Genomic DNA, 17,163 nt, shown 5'->3' with positions numbered 1-17,163 from the left:
AGAACAGCGATGGATATTTGCATTGTGATCAAGTGCTGTTGCCCATACGTGATTAGTTCATGATTTGTTTCTGTCCCCAGGGCCATTACTGCTGCGGCAGCAAAGGTTACCAGAGACCATGTGAGCAAACAGTTAACCTCTAAAAGTCTAAGCCCTTGGGGAATGGGGGGTACTAACCAGTTAAATGTAACTAAATGTAATTGAAAATGTAATCTATGTAACCACCAAAAGTAATTATTTATCATGAGAGGGCCATAAACAATAACTAGTCATGTTGCACACTCAAAGAAATATTAAATACATCACCTTTCTGGAAAACATTGTTATAAATTGTTTAGGTGTAGTCACTTTTGAGGACACAAGCTCAAGTACACAAATATGATACAAATATGAAAATATTATACATGTTATATGATGTATTTTCGATTCAATAAAACTGTAGGCTTGAAATTACCTTTATGCTTTCTAAATATAGTATAATCAAATTATAAAATGACTACAAGATTTCACCTTCCTTATCACTGTAAAATGCATAGTTGTGTGTTTTGTGAGAGAAAAATCTGTGGTATGTTTTGTGATAAAAACATCTGCCCCCATCTCTGTGAATGTCCCACAGACCTATACAAACTCGTTAGGACCTCGCCTTGCATCTCATATTAATTACATCTGTTACGCCCTGGTCAAAGTATTTTGTGTTTATCTTTATGTATTTGGTCAGGCCAGGGTGTGGCATGGGGTTTTTGTAATTGTGGTGTGTTTGTCTTGGGGTTTTGGTGGTGGTATTGGGATTGTAGCTTAGTGGGTTGTCTAGCAAGGTCTATGGCTGTCTGGAGTGGTTCTCAATCAGAGGCAGGTGCTTATCGTTGTCTCTGATTGGGAACCATATTTAGGCAGCCATATTCTTTGAGTTTGTCGTGGGTGATTGTCCTTAGTGTCTTACTTGTACTCTCTGTTAGTTTGCACTAGATAGGCTGTTTTTGGTTTTCATTACGTTTATTGTTTTGTAGTGTTTAGTGTTTAGTCGTGTTTACGTTTTGTTTAATAAATATGGATCGCAATCGACACGCTGCAGTTTGGTCCGACTCTCCTTCATCACCACTAGAAAACCGTTACAGAATCACCCACCACCAACGGACCAAGCAGCGTGTTAACAGGCAGGAACCACAGGAGAGGCAACAGAGGCAGCAGCAGCAGGAGCAGCAGCAGCTGCAGTGGGAGAGGCTGCACCACCTGGAGAAATGGACATGGGAGGAAGAACTGGACGGTAAAGGACCCTGGGCTCAGCCTGGAGAATATCGCCGCCCCAAGGAAGAACTGGAGGCGGCGAAAGCTGAGAGGCGCAGATATGAGGAGGCAGCACGGCGTAGCGGATGGAAGCCTGAGAATCAGCCCCAAAAATTTCTTGGGGGGCTCAGGGAGAGTGTGGCAGAGTCAGGAGTCAGACCTGAGCCAACTCTCCCTGTTTATCGTGAGGAGCCAAGGAGGAGACCAGAACCAGAGACTGTGAAGGAGTTAATGGGGAAATTGGAGGAGAGAGAAATGAGGAGTTGCTGTGTTGGTGCTTTTGCATGGAATTCGCCCGACGGAACGTGTTGGGGATTTGATGGCACCTGGGTTAGCGCTCCATACTCGTCCTGAGGTGCGTGTTAGTCGGCTGGTGAAGTTGGTGCCAGCCTCACGCACCAGGCCTCCTGTGCACATCCCTAGCCTTGCACATCCTGTGCCAACACTGCTCTCAAGATCTCCAGTACGCCTTCACGGTCTAGCCCATCCTGTGCCACCTCCACACTCCAGTCCTCCGGTAGCAGCTCCCCGCACCAGGCTTCCTGTGCGTGTCCTCGATCCAGTACCACCAGTTCCAGCACCATGCACCAGGCCTTCAGTGTGCCTCGCCTGTTCAGCGCAGCCAGCGCTTTTCTCCTCTCCTGCGCTGCTGGAGTCTCCCGCCTGTTTAGCGCAGCCAGAGCCTTTCTCCTCTACAGCGCTGCCGGAGCCTCCCGCCTGTTCAGCGCAGCCAGAGCCTTCCTCCTCTACAGCGCTGCCGGAGCCTCCCGCCTGTTTAGCGCAGCCAGAGCCTTTCTCCTCTCCTACGCTGCCGGAGTCTCCCGCCTGTTCAGCACAGCCAGAGCTGTCAGTCTGTATAGAACAGCCAGAGCTGTCAGTCTGCATGGAGCAGCCAGAGCTGTCAGTCTGCATGGAGCAGCCAGAGCTGCCAGTCTGCATGAAGCAGCCAGAGCTGTCAGTCTGCATGGAGCAGCCAGAGCTGCCAGTCTGCATGGAGCTGCCAGTCTGCAAGGAGCAGCCAGAGCTGTCAGTCTACATGAAGCAGCCAGTGCTGTCAGTCTGCAAGGAGCCGTCAGTCTGCAAGGAGCTGTCAGTCTGCAAGGAGATGTCAGTCTGCAAGGAGATGTCAGTCTGCAAGGAGATGCCAGTCTGCATGAAGCAGCCAGTCTACATGGAGCAGCCAGAGCTGTCAGTCCGCATGGAGCAGCCAGAGCTGTCAGTCTACATGAAGCAGCCCGAGCTGTCAGTCTGCATGAAGCAGCCAGTCTACATGGAGCAGCCAGAGCTGTCAGTCTGCATGAAGCAGCCAGAGCTGTCAGTCTGCATAGAGCAGCCAGTCTGCATGAAGCAGTCAGTCTACATGGAGCAGCCAGAGCTGTCAGTCTACATAAAGCAGCCCGAGCTGTCAGTCTGCATGAAGCAGCCAGTCTACATGGAGCAGCCAGAGCTGTCAGTCTGCATGAAGCAGCCAGAGATGTCAGTCTGCATAGAGCAGCCAGTCTGCATGGAGCTGCCAGTCTGCATGGAGCTGCCAGTCTGCATGGAGCTGCCAGTCTGCAAGGAGCTGCCAGTCTGCACGGAGCTGTCAGTCTGCACGGAGCTGTCAGTCTGTAAGGAGCTGCCAGTCTGCAAGGAGCTGCCAGTCAGCACGGAGCCGCCAGAGCGGTCAGTCTGTAAGAAGCCGCCAGAGCTGTCAGCCTATATGGAGCAGCTAGTGCCGCCAGTCTGCCCAGCGCCGCCAGTGCCCCCAGTCTGCCCAGCGTCGCCAGTCTGCCCAGCGTCGCCAGTCTGCCCAGCGTCGCCAGTCTGCCCAGCGTCGCCAGTCTGCCCAGCGTCGTCAGTCTGCCCAGCACCGCCAGTCTGCCCAGCGTCGTCAGTCTGCCCAGCGTCGTCAGTCTGCCCAGCACCGCCAGTCTGCCCAGCGCCGCCAGTCTGCCCAGCATCGCCAGTCTGCCCAGCGCCGCCAGTCTGCCCAGCGCCGCCAGTCTGCCCAGCGCCGCCAGATCTGCCAGTCAGCCAGACTCTTCCAGATCTGCCAGTCAGCCAGACTCTTCCAGATCTGCCAGTCAGCCAGACTCTTCCAGATCTGCCAGTCAGCCAGACTCTTCCAGATCTGCCAGTCAGCCAGACTCTTCCAGATCTGCCAGTCAACCAGACTCTTCCAGATCTGCCAGTCAACCAGACTCTTCCAGATCTGCCAGTCAGCCAGGATCTGCCAGTCAGCCAGGATCTGCCAGTCAGCCAGGATCTGCTGAAACCACCAGCCAGCCAGGAGCTGGTAGATCTATTTACCGGCCTGAGCTTCCTCTCACTCCTGAGCTTCCTCTCACTCCTGAGCTTCCTCTCACTCCTGAGCTTCCTCTCACTCCTGAGCTTCCTCTCACTCCTGAGCTTCCTCTCACTCCTGAGCTTTCTCTCACTCCCGAGCTTCCCCTCAGTCCCGAGCTGCCTCGGTCCCGAGCTGTCCTTCAGTCCCGATCTGCTCCTCAGTCCAGTGGGGTTCTGGGTGAGGACTACTAGGCCATGGTCGGCGGCGAGGGTGGACTATCCAGGGACGAAGGGAGAGGGGACTAAGACATTAAAGGAGTGGGGTCCACGTCCCCGCGCCGGAGCCGCCACCATGGACAGACGCCCACCCGGACCCTCCCTATTGTTTTGAGGTGCGTTCGGGAGTCCGCACCTTAGGGGGGTTCTGTCACGCCCTGGTCAAAGTATTTTGTGTTTATCTTTATGTATTTGGTCAGGCCAGGGTGTGGCATGGGGTTTTTGTAATTGTGGTGTGTTTGTCTTGGGGTTTTGGTGGTGGTATTGGGATTGTAGCTTAGTGGGTTGTCTAGCAAGGTCTATGGCTGTCTGGAGTGGTTCTCAATCAGAGGCAGGTGCTTATCGTTGTCTCTGATTGGGAACCATATTTAGGCAGCCATATTCTTTGAGTTTGTCGTGGGTGATTGTCCTTAGTGTCTTACTTGTACTCTCTGTTAGTTTGCACTAGATAGGCTGTTTTCGGTTTTCATTACGTTTATTGTTTTGTAGTGTTTAGTGTTTAGTCGTGTTTACGTTTTGTTTAATAAATATGGATCGCAATCGACACGCTGCAGTTTGGTCCGACTCTCCTTCATCACCACTAGAAAACCGTTACAACATCCATCTATGACAAACAGAAAATGTTTTTTAAGTTTAATTTAATTTGAATTATTTTGGATTAACGGTTATAAATCGATCTCTGAATGTGCTACAGTGAATTTATTTGATCAAATATTGAATTTGGCCTTTACTTACTATGGCCCGTAGAAACACTTTGAATAACACATTCATAAATGGAAAAAAAGACAGTCAAAAAAGAAACAATAAGGAATAAGGTTTTGAAGTGTATGTCCTATATCTAGGAGATATACAGTAAGAAAGCTCAGGAAATGTTTGGTTTTTTTGGACACATTTAACCCCTTATTTTTGTTGACACAACACTACCTCCATTTGTTTGTACGTGTTACCTTCAGACGAGTCCCATGACACTTGTGGGGTCGTAGAGCACAACAGAGAACACCATCATGTTCCTGAGAGTCTCCCCCTTTCCATTTGGATGCTACAGACATTTTAGTGAGAAGTCCGATATTTGCAATGTCTCATGGTCTGACAAACACTGCTGTAGCTCGGCCAACATATGCAGATTTAGTGGATTGAGAAGCGGCCCAGGCAAAAACCTGATATCTCTAGCTTAAACTGACGGATTTTGATGGGGATTTTTTTATTATGTTACTTAGATTGATGCTCAAGTGTGAACAGGTGCGTCAATAGAATCTTAATTAAAGAGACTTATAAGGTCGGCATGCATTATGGAAGGGAGGGATAGAGGGATTGGTTCTCTCTACTGTTGTGGACTGAACACAGAATTGTTTTTGATAAACCAACACCCCCACCCTCCCATTTCCATTACAATAACGAATATTATTCACCAACATTGAGGACAATTCATAAGTTAGGCTTCAGCTTCATTTAAATTTTGCAAGTATAAAACAGTGGTGAATGCCTATATTTTATTTATTTCCCAATCAGCAATGGAGGCTGCTGTAATAGCTCTGAATTTAAACTAAATATTAATGTGACTTAATGTGGGCAAACTGAAGACAGAATGCAGCAATGAGATGTGCTTCTATAGTACAAGCCTAACCTGCATTCACCTATGTCTGTGTCCCAAATGGCACCCTATCCCCTATATAGCACACTACTTTTGAACAGAGTTCTATGGGCCTTGGTCAAAAGTAGTGCACTCAATAGGGAATAGGGTACCATTTTGGATGAATCCTATGTGTTGCACTACAACACATGGTACAGTAAACATGTTGTCATCCCTTTATTCAGACTTAGCATAAGAAGTGCCACTTGAAAACATAAAGAAATATGTCAACCTTCAAAGACAGCCAGGCACCACAGCATGCCCACCAACCCTTTGGTTCATTTGCATATAATAACGTGGCTTGATAACAACAAGCTGAAAATAGCAACGCAATAACAAGAGCAGTAATCAGACGGCAGTATGCAGGTGGCTCCATAGTGTTTATAGAGTTGTCCGGTCCTCCTCAGACAATACACATTTCCTTTTACTTGGCAGCTGCGACTGTGAGTAACAGCCTGCTGATGCGACAGCTGAATATTCCCGACACCTCCACGTTCAAACAGGGGTAATTAAGAGAGGATTACACACAGAAGCATTAATAAAGAAATTAAAGGTGGTTCTGTGTTTCATCAGTAGTGCAGCTGGGAGTGTAATAATCTTAATGAGCAAGAGACATGCCATAAAAGTGTCTGGGTGGTGTTCTCTTCTGGACCTAGACGACTTGCTGACAAACAGAACAAACCACAACAAACTCGAAGCACGTACAGCATGCACAATGGGACGTGTGTCGGCTGATGTAAAAAGGGCTTTATAAATACATTTGATTTGATTGATTGATATCCTAAGTACGAGAAGTTTGTACAGGAAAGTCTAAGTATGGGAAAATGCTGTCCTTCGTTAGCAACTGTCTTGTGTCAGCAAACCGTCAGCCGAAATCAGACATCAATGCACCCTGTGGTGAGTGTGGTCAATCAATGTATACGACGTTGCAGCACTTTTGCATTAGTCAGTAGTTTAGTGTTGTTGTTGTCCCTGAATGAACCATATTGAACCATGTGAACCTTCAGTATAGTTCTGGGTTGTAAGCAATAGGGCACACCGTAGCAAAACTTTTTTGTCATTGGACAAGTTTAGGTAGTCTCTCCCTGTCTTGGTCTGTTTTTGTCCATTTGGTGACTAATGAATACAACCCTATTTCCCTTTTTTATTTTATTTTATTTCACCTTTATTTAACCAGGTAGGATAGTTGAGAACAAGTTCTTATTTAGAACTGCGACCTGGCCAAGATAAAGCAAAGCTGTTCGACACATACAACAACACAGAGTTACACATGGAATAAACATACATACAGTCAATATACAGTACAAAAAAAGTATATGTACAGTGTGCACAAATGAGGGAAGATAAGGGAGGTAAGGCAATAAAATAGGCCATAGTGGTGAGGTAATTATGATATAGCAATTAAACACTGGAGTGATAGACATGCAGAAGATGAATGTGCAAGTAGAGATACTGGGGTGCAAAGGAGCAAAATAAATAAACAAATCAAGTAAGGGGATGAGGTAGTTGGATGGGCTATTTACAGATGGGCTATGTACAGGTGCAATGAACTGTGAGCTGCTCTGACAGCTGGTGCTTGAAGTTAGTGAGGGAGATAAGAGTCTCCCTTGCAAAGATACAATAAGTAGCCTACCTGTGGTGAGCGTGGCTGTGACAGCTTCAGACGTCACCTCTCCCTGTATGGTGATAAGGCTGACTGTATACTGTGTGGAGGGCAGGAGACCCTCCACAGAGGACCGGGTCTTGGATCCATCCAGGGTGACCTTGGAGGTGTCAGTGCCGTCCTCAGAGCTGTAGCTGAGGATGTAGAGGTCTGCGGGTGGGGCCGGGGCGCTCCATGCCACCGTCACCGAGTCCCACGTGATGTCAGACAAGTAGAGAGCAATGACAGGGCTGAAGCCTGAAAGTCAAAGGTCAAAGACACCAGCTGCATGGTCATAAAGGGCTGTATTTCATTTGAATTTATTTGATCTGATCATCTGCTGTCAATATGGCTGGTGGTGCTGGGGTTCTGAGGCAGGCAGGCAAAGGACAATCAGTCAGTCAGTGAATGGCTGGTTCAGCGGCAGGCATAGCAGGGGAGAGTCAGTCAGTCAGTGGATGGCTGGTGATTAAGAAGCAGGGGACAGTCAGTCAGTCAGTGGATGGCTGGTGATTAAGAAGCAGGGGACAGTCAGTCAGTCAGTGGATGGCTGGTGATTAAGAAGCAGGGGACAGTCAGTCAGTCAGTGGATGGCTGGTGATTAAGAAGCAGGGGACAGTCAGTCAGTCAGTGGATGGCTGGTGATTAAGAAGCAGGGGACAGTCAGTCAGTGGATGGCTGGTGATTAAGAAGCAGGGGCCAGTCAGTCAGTGGATGGCTGGTGATTAAGGATGGTGGATGGCTGGTGATTAAGAAGCAGGGGACAGTCAGTCAGTCAGTGGATGGCTGGTGATTAAGAAGCAGGGGACAGTCAGTCAGTCAGTGGATGGCTGGTGATTAAGAAGCAGGGGACAGTCAGTCAGTCAGTGGATGGCATGTCTGGTCAATAATGGACAGATCTCTCTGGAGGGCTCTCTCCCTCTCAGTGATACGTGATGTGGATGTGAAGAGCTGAAGATGACAGACACACAGAGTAGGAGACCAGTGACAATGGAATGGTGATGAACACAAAGGGAAAGAAGGATGTCAATGTTTACAGTAGAGATGGGATGAAAACACGTCCGTCAACGAGGCTTGGCTGTTTTTGAAAGATTCACCAATAAAAGACAGTGAAAGGCGTGTGTTGTCAAAACAGGAAGCAATGGAAAGATGAAGACTACGAAGACAGCTTGCTGCCTGATGTAGACAGATGTACAGGAGTGTGAAGAAAAGAGGGACAGGAAAGATAAATGGAGTAAAGAAAAAAAGCAATAAATAATATATTTTCTCTGCTGGATAGATGAATGGATGAAGGATGGTGATGCGATTAGCAAGCACATGTAATGAGCACGTTAGCTAACTGTGAATTATTTACATTAATTGTTACATCAAAGATTGACACTGCCTAATAGCTTGATTTGTATTCACCTTCCCAACAGTAGTTCCACATTGCATGCAAAGCAAGCCTATTCTCTAGTACAGCAGTCATTGCTACACTTCAGCTCATAATTGCCTGTTCGGGTATAGTGATGTGGGAGCTTCACTGAATAAGCTGACCTTTAACCAGTGTATTTGAAAAGAAATAGTTATTAATAGACTACATATTTTATTAATCTAATAATACAATATATTTTCAGGTTCCTGGAGCTGGTACATGTGCAGATACAGTACAGGTTGTGTCCTAAATGGAATAGCGAAATGGACCAGAGACCAAAAGAATCCATAGAAGGGGTATATAACCTATGACCTGTTAACTCATGGTGTAAATGCTGTTTATATGGTTAGACTACTTCTAGCTCTGCTATTAATAATAGTACAATGTGACGTCAGTTATGTCACTTACTTGGCCCTTGTACAATACAGTTACTGTACCTGTGAAGGCATCGATGGTGGCTGCAGTGCTCTGCTGCCTGCCTCTCTGGGCAGCTACAGTGATGGTGTATTCTGTGCCTGGCTCCAGGTCATCGAGAGTGGTGGTGGTCACGTCCTTGGGGACAGTAACCTCCATGGTCAGTCCAGATGAGGAGGTGTAGGTGACCATGTAGTGGTCGATAGGCCCCTGGACCACCCCCCACAGCAGGGTGATGGTGTTGTCTGTGGACGCTGTCACAGTCAGGTCCATGGGGACATCTAGACCTGAAACACACAGTAAAGAGTAGTTCAAGTATAATCAACCGAAGTTGTTAGGAATTTGATTTAGTGCAGCTAATAAAACAAAGAGACAAAAATACACATTCTGTAACTAGACTCATTTGCATAGCCTATAAATAAACACATGTACAGTAAATGGTATTTTGACGCTGTTTTTTCATGCTTCATTGAAATTCAAACAAACAAAACACGTAGGGTACAAAAGAGAACAGGGTGGTGAATTTCTGTTTACTGATACTGGTAGTTGTGATTTTCTGTGTCAGATCACTGATTTGCACAGATGAGCCAGGCGATTAACTCACTTACCAGTTCTGGCGTTCATTGTGGCGGGAGAACTCCGGTTGGTGCCAAGCATGGCCGAAATACCAATGCCATATTCTGTACCTGGCAACAGGTCTGTGGGTAGAGAGTGAGGAAGAGAGAGGGAGAGAAAGGGAGGAAGATAGAGGGAGAGAGACCAAGGGAGAAAGAGAGTGTGTATGAGAGTATGACAGATGGACGATGAGAGACACAAGACACCGAGCCAACTATTGATTTTAATTAGTATGTGAATAGAAAACGATTAAACATTAGCTGGTGATGTGAATGAATCTCTCCATGCAATACCCTGGCGGACAATACAGTATGATGATATTAAAGAGAAAGGATTAGCAAGCAGATGGAGCCTTACAGACCTGCCTATTAAAAACTGCGTTAAATATGAAGGGCTTGCCAAATACCCTGTTCATCAATACGTTTTCTTAAGATTTGTGTTAACCTTTTCTCAACTGCATAATTAAACAGTAAAGTAAAAATTGCTATTACATCAGTGAGCTTATAAGGTTACAGAAATGGAGAGAGGAAAACATTGATAGCTGTCATCCCACAGACAATGCGTTCCCTTATTCTGATATTCCCTTTACATAAGACAGACATCTGAAAACTCATGTCTGGAAACCTATCAGTACTTTGATAAGAATTTAAATAAAAATCCACGACATTAGAATCTCGCTCAGTTATTCAACAGACGTCCTTATCATATCACACTAAAGCATGAACGTTATCTTATATATATTTTTTTTTACCCCATTTTTCGTAATATCCAATTGGTAGTTCTGATCTTGTCTTATTGCTGCAACTCCCCAAGGACTTGGGAGATATTAGGTTGAGAGTCATGCATCCTCCGAAACATGACCGGCCAAGCCAAGTTGCTTCTTAACACACTGCTCGTTTAATCCGGAAGCCAGCTGCACCAATGTGTCAAAGGAAACACCATCCAACTCCCAAGCTTGGTTAGCTTGCAGGCACCCAGCCCGCCACAAGGAGTCGCTAGAGCACAATGAACCAAGGAAATGGCCCACGGACTAACCCTCCCCTAACCCAGACAACGCTGGGCCAATTATGTGCCGCCCCATGGGGCTCTCGGTCATGACCGGTTGTGACACAGCTTGGGATCGAACCCGAGGCTGTAGTCGTGCCTAAGCACTGTGATGCAGTGCCTTAGACCACTCTGCAACTTCGGAGGCCCCACATTATATTATTTGTCCTAAAAACAGAGGTGTAACATGAACTAAAGTTATCCCCACCAGTGAGTGTGGTTCTGCTGGTGGGTCCATCGTTGCGTGGAACGATGACCTTATCATACCGGTCCCCTGCCAGGGTGCTGTAGACCACCTGGTACCCCTCTACTTCCACCTCGCTGTTGTCCCATTCCAGCTCCAGGGTGGTGGAGGCCTTGGACAGCACCTGCAGGTTCTTGGGTGCGTCGATCTCTGAGAGGAACAACAGAACTGACAATGTTGGGGCCACTGAGACCAATCATCAGAAGTTGGACATGGTTTCCACATGCAGTTTCATCAGTCAGTCAGATAGTAAAACATGATGATATGACCATAGAAATAGAAAATAATTATAGATAATAATAGATTTTAAAATATTACATTCAAAGCTACACTTATTTATATGGCTATGACTGGTATTGTTTCTGCCCTGAATACATATGTAAAAAGCATACCAGTGGGCCTACATGTTTGGCATTCTTTAATGTATTTGTAATGGAAGACATTGTGAAAATGTAAAGAGCTTAACAAATAGTACAGTATATTTGAAGAATGTAGAGTTATGTATAAAGTGTTGTTTGTGTTCACATGAAATACACTTAATCCATCAAACATGGCATTCACAATGATCTAGAAGCAGCTGTTGTATGGTCCAGCTGTTTTTGACGGTCCTCACCGGTACTGAATTCTGTGGAGATGGTTCCACTCTCATTGCCCTTGCGAACACCACTGATGGACACCTCGTAACGCGAGCCTGGTCTCAGCACCTGCAGGGAGTACTGGCTGAGGGTGGGCTGCAGACGGAAGGTGGTCTTAGGCCCGTCACCCCCCACCAGGCCATAACGCAGTACTATCTGGTCGATCTTAGCCTTGGGATTGGTCCACTCCACGAAGGCCACCGTGTCCGAGACGTCACGCACTATCAGCTGAGTCGGCCCATCAATCACTGTAAGGGATAGCATAGATAAATATGGAGACAGGGTTCATGATCTAGAGATCCATATGGGTAGTTAGCATACAGTACCAGTCAGAAGTTTGGACACCTATTCATTTCAGGGTTTTTCTTTATTTTTACTATTTTCTACATTGTATAATAATAGTGAAGACATGAACACTTCAGATTAACACATGGAATAATGTAGAAAACCAAAAAGTATTAAACAAATCAAAATAGATTTTATATTTGAGATTCTTCAAAGTAGCCACCATTTGCCTTGATGACAGCATTACACACTCTTGGCATTCTCTCAACCAGCTTCATGATGTAGTCACCTGGAATGCATTTCAATTAACAGGTATGCCTTGTTAAAAGTTCATTTGTGATTTATCTTTCCTTCTTAATGCATTTGAGCCAATCAGTTGTGTCATGACAAGGTAGGGGTGGTATACAGAAGATAGCACTATTTGGTAAAAGACCAGGTCCATATTACGGCAACAACAGCTCAAATAAGCAAAGAGAAACGACAGTCCATCATTACATTAAGACATGAAGATCAGTCAATCCGGAAAATGGCAAGAACTTTTAAAGTTTCTTCAAGTGCAGTCGCAAAAACCATCAAGTGCTATGATGAAACTGTCTCTCATGAGGACCATCACAGGAAAGGAAGACCCAGAGTTACCTCTGCTGCAGAGGATAAGTTCATTAGAGTTACCAGTCTCAGAAATTGAAGCCCAAATAAATGCTTCACAGAGTTCAAGTAACAGACACATCTCAACATCAACTGTTCAAAGGAGACTAAGTGAATCAGGCCTTCATGGTCGAATTGCTGCAAAGAAATCACTACTAAAGGACACCAATAAGAATAAGAGAATTGCTTGGGCCAAGAAACACAATCAATGGACATTAGACCGGTGGAAATCTGTCCTTGGTCTGATGAGTCCAAAATTGAGATTTTTGGTTCCAACCGCTGTGTCTTTGTGAGATGCAGAGTAGGTGAACGGAGGATTTCTGCATGTGTGGTTCCCACCGTGAAGCATGGAGGAGGAGGTGTGATGGTATGGGGGTGCTTGCTGGTGGTACTGTCTGTGATTTATTTAGAATTCAAGGCACACTTAACCAGCGTGTCTACCACAGCATTTTTTTTAACCTTTATTTTACTAGGCAAGTCAGTTAAAAACAAATTCTTATTTTCAATGACGGCCTAGTAACAGTGGGTTAACTGCCTGTTCAGGGGCAGAATGACAGCTTTTGTAGCTTGTCAGCTCAGGGATTTGAACTTGCAACCTTTCGGTTACTAGTCCAATGCTCTAACCACTAGGGTACCCTGCCGCCACATTCTGCAGCGATACACCATCCCATCTGGTTTGCACTTAGTGGGACTATCATTTGTTTTTCAACATGACAATAACCCAACACACCTCCAGGCTGTGTAAAGGCTATTTGACCAGGACGGAGAGTGATGAAGGTCTCCATCAGATGACCTGGCCTCCACAATCACCTGACCTCAACTCAATTGAGATGGTTTGGGATGAGTTGGACTGCAGAGTGAAGGAAAAGCAGCCAGAAATGCTCAGCATATGTGGGAATTAATTCAAGACTGTTGGAAAAGCATTCCAGGTGAAGCTGGTTGAGAGAATGCCAAGAGTGTGCAAAGCTGTCATCAAGGCAAAGGGTGGCTACTTTGAAGAATGTCAAATATTAAATATATTTTGATTTGAAAACACTTTTTGGTTTACTACATAATTCCATATGTGTTACTTCATAGTTTTGATGTTTTCACTATTTTTCTACAAGGTAGAAAATAGTTAAAATAAAGAAAAACCCTTGAATGAGTAGGTGTGTCCAAACTTTTGATTGGTACTGTATGTACAATTCACACTAACACGACATGAGGTAGTCATGTCTAGTTGTGTACCAAACAGCACCAGAATTGATACAAAAACACAGATTTGCACATTTAGAAACGTAAGCTTAAAAGAAAGTGATACTAGGAAGAGCAGTGTGCAGGTTTCACTTTTCTTTGAAATTATCGCTTTGTTCCTATGCACCTGCAAGAAGATATACCAGATATACCATGTGAGTTCCTTTCTGAAATTTGAATCACATTTAGAAAGGTAAAATGAAGCTGTTGGCAGTGAATGCAGTTAATTAATTGCTGACCATGTAAAACAACACAAGAGACTTGGGGCGTTATAGAAATAGGTACTGAAAATACACCCAATAATCAAATTGTCCCCATGTCAATTGTGTGGATCCAACAATAATTAGATTACGTCTGGGGGGAAAAACACATTATGCTGTTGGCTATATGAGCATTAAAAAAAAAACATTATTGAAGGTGGAGGAACATTTGCTGCAGTGTAGATCTACTGAACAGAACACTTATTTCATAGCATTGTCATTCTGGGAGGGAACAATGTCAGAGTGATGATTAGTCACATGTCTGATTAGTCACATGTCTCTCAGAGTGTGCTAATTGGCTTTCCATATAATTAACTTGTTTTTCACTGAGGCTGCAGCAGGGAACATCTGCTGCTTCAACAGACCTTGTAACGAAGCTAAACCTCTCCCATGCTTCTGACCCAAACATTAACACCTGGAACACCTACTGTACCTGACCTCGAAACTCTTCCTGCAGCAAACCTGACAGAAAAGAGCGTATGATGTTTCCTTGAAGATTGCACAAGGGGTTTCAAGATTCTTGGCCAAGAATGAATTCCCTCATTCCCTCACCAGAAGTTTGATATTGTTTTCTTTTTTTTCTTTCCTCAAAGAAGGATGGCTAAATCTTTACACCCAGAAATAATTGAGTGACTTCAAATGTGTCTTTATTTATCCAATAAGGTATCTGCGGGTGGATATGTTGAAAAATGTATGAACGCTCATGAATTATGTATGCCTACTTAATTACAACTGACAGTGGGCCAGGGTTGGAAAATGAATGGTGTTTTCACTGCGGACACGTAATTTGAATTGTTATGGAAACGTTCAATTGAATCTACTCCTACTGTCTGGAACTGTCACTCTGAGGAATTCCTGGGTGAAGTTTACATTAAGTGCATAATTGCTGGCAGACCAAGCCATTCGTCAAGGTGACATTTTCAGTTAGTCTCAGCTGTGTGATGCATGTGGTGTGTGTGAGATTTGTATGTGTGAGTTCCCCCATCTTGAGTGGTCTTTGAGCTACACGGATTAGCCTAAAGACTGTCACATGGTGGGGATACCGGAACATATAGAGACAACATATGAGAGGCAAAGAGACTCATTTTCAGTGTCACAGAAGCCTATGGGACTTCCTAATATGGATGCCATACAATGAGACGTCCACAGGTCTACGCACTCAAACACCCACAAGTAAGGATATTTCTACAACCAAATGTTTATGTATAATAGTAGATAGATAGAAGTTTGATAATGATGGCTTTGTGAGGTTTATGGGATCACCGACGAAACCGTACATACATGTGGTGACGATGGCGGATACGGGCTGGCTGCGGCCCTGGTCCCTGAGAGCTACCAGGTTGACGGTGTACTCCTCCCCTGGTCTCAGTCCTGTCTGGTGGAATGAAGTAATGGTGCTGGGCAGCTGGGCTGTCATCCCTCCATCATTGTCCTGTCAGAGAACACAGACAAGCAGAACCCTCTGGCTTCACTTGGGCTCCTCTTGTTATATACAGTATGGTTTCCAAATGGAACCCTATTCCCTATATAGCCCTCTACTTTTGACCAGGGTCAATAAGGCTCTGGTAAAAAAATGTCTGCACAATAAAGGGAACAGGGTGCAATTTGGGACACACTTTCTGGCTTCACTTGGGCTCCTCTCCTGGGACAGACTACTGCATTTGGGGCACTGACAGTTTTAAATACAATTTACGGCAGTTCTACACATTTTTCTATCATATGCTATCTGAGAGCCCCCATTCTCCAGGGGGACCCCCAACCTCCCCCCGAAAAGGTGCCCTGCGTGCCTGTTCGGTAATCTGGCCCTGGTCCTCTCATACATACACAGGTTAACAATCCCACCTGCTGTTGATGGAGGAGTGATGCATGGTTCCATGTGAGCTACTCCCCCAGACAGATATTTATGCAGAGGAAGGTTCTGAATAAAACTCAACCCTTACTGCTGTGACGGGCACCAAGTTATGGCATCTATAAACATGATATTGTGATTGGCTTTATGATAAATTCTGCTTGCATTGGTTGTTCTTTTGGTGGTTAATCTCCAGGTCTTGTTAAGAGTTCTGTGCTAAATGACTTAGTAAAAAGGGTGATGTGCACAATGTTTGATTGACAGGATGATGATTGATAGGTGCAGTGTAATGTGTGATTTTTCAGGTACTGGCCCAACGGTTGAACAGCTAGGCTATCTGCTGGTTAGAGCATTGGACTGGTAACCGGAAGGTTGCAAGTTCAAATCCCCGAGCTGACAAGGTACAAATCTGTTGTTCTGCCCCTGAACAGGAAGTTAACCCACTGTTCCTAGGCCGTCATTGAAAATAAGAATTTGTTCTTAACTGACTTGCCTAGTTAAATAAAAAATAAAGCATTGGTATGATAATATTGGGTAAAAAAACAGTGAATATATTAATTCCAGGGTCACTTTGTCTCAGATAACGGCTGTTGGTGTGGGGTGACTCAGTGGGCGAGCTCTCATCTCTTTGTGCTTTTGGCACTGTGAACTCTTGTTTGTCCCCAGCCGCCACTTTTATGCTCACATCCATTACGTTATTGTTAATCTTTTCTTTTGTATTAAATCCAGAGGGGTTGAGACTCTGCTTTCTAATGTGATTTCTAAGTGACGACGTTGAGTTTGAACTCAGACCCCTTATGGAGAAGGAGCTAGCTAGCAGAGTCTCCTGTAGTAGGCAGCCTCACACCCAATGATGTAGATTAAAGTGCACTGTGACCCAAATACTCCCATGTCGCTTTGTATTCATAGTCTGTCACCTCCAAAAGAGCTTTCCCGAGTTTGTTTCCATGGCATTTATGCTTTTCATCTAAAAGCCCCAGCTTTAAGTCCTTGAGCCCAGCCAAACTTCTATCCTCCTAGCTAGGAACACCTAAAGGAGAAAGTCAATTATAGAGAGAGGGACTGAGGATAAGAGTACCTGGTGTTTATAGAGGGAATTAAAGGGAAAGCTCTCCTAACTTTGAACCTGTGGCTAATATGGCTATGGGTTTGAAAATGTCTCCTGCTTGCTGATCCACCTAATCGTCAATAAGCCTTGGGCAATCCATCATCTAATTTGGTACTTTAAGTTGAAGGGTAAAAAATCAATCCCCTCCCCAAATGTTCCACTATTTCTACCATCCAAGAGTAAAAATCTAACCATGGATCATATCAAAAATATAATATAATGTTGCAATATAATGTTGTAGTAATAAATATAGTAATATAATGTTGCTATTTCAAAAGGAACTTTCCTGAGATGTAAGCAGACTGAGTTGAAAATGA

General features: G+C 44.9%; 1 protein-coding gene across 2 annotated transcripts in view; it reads right to left on the bottom strand.

Moving 5' to 3' along the window:
- The window catches only part of LOC112260458 (tenascin-R), a 126,737-nt gene that overhangs the window by 26,444 nt on the left and 83,130 nt on the right, over window positions 1-17,163 (bottom strand). The window contains exons 6-11 of one of the 2 annotated variants that reach the window (XM_024435592.2): window positions 15,171-15,321; window positions 11,445-11,714; window positions 10,796-10,999; window positions 9,537-9,626; window positions 8,952-9,215; window positions 7,092-7,358 (exon numbers count right to left, since the gene is read on the bottom strand). In XM_024435592.2, the coding sequence (XP_024291360.1) occupies window positions 7,092-7,358; window positions 8,952-9,215; window positions 9,537-9,626; window positions 10,796-10,999; window positions 11,445-11,714; window positions 15,171-15,321 (1,246 nt within the window). The remainder of the gene's footprint in view (window positions 1-7,091; window positions 7,359-8,951; window positions 9,216-9,536; window positions 9,627-10,795; window positions 11,000-11,444; window positions 11,715-15,170; window positions 15,322-17,163) is intronic. The other variant, XM_024435593.2, reaches the window with a different exon arrangement.

The sequence above is a fragment of the Oncorhynchus tshawytscha genome, linkage group LG10 (assembly GCF_018296145.1).
Source record: "Oncorhynchus tshawytscha isolate Ot180627B linkage group LG10, Otsh_v2.0, whole genome shotgun sequence".
In the NCBI taxonomy this organism is placed as follows: Eukaryota; Metazoa; Chordata; class Actinopteri; order Salmoniformes; family Salmonidae; genus Oncorhynchus; species Oncorhynchus tshawytscha.
Note: the sequence above shows the minus strand (reverse complement) of the source record. Positions and strands in the feature narration are given on the sequence as shown.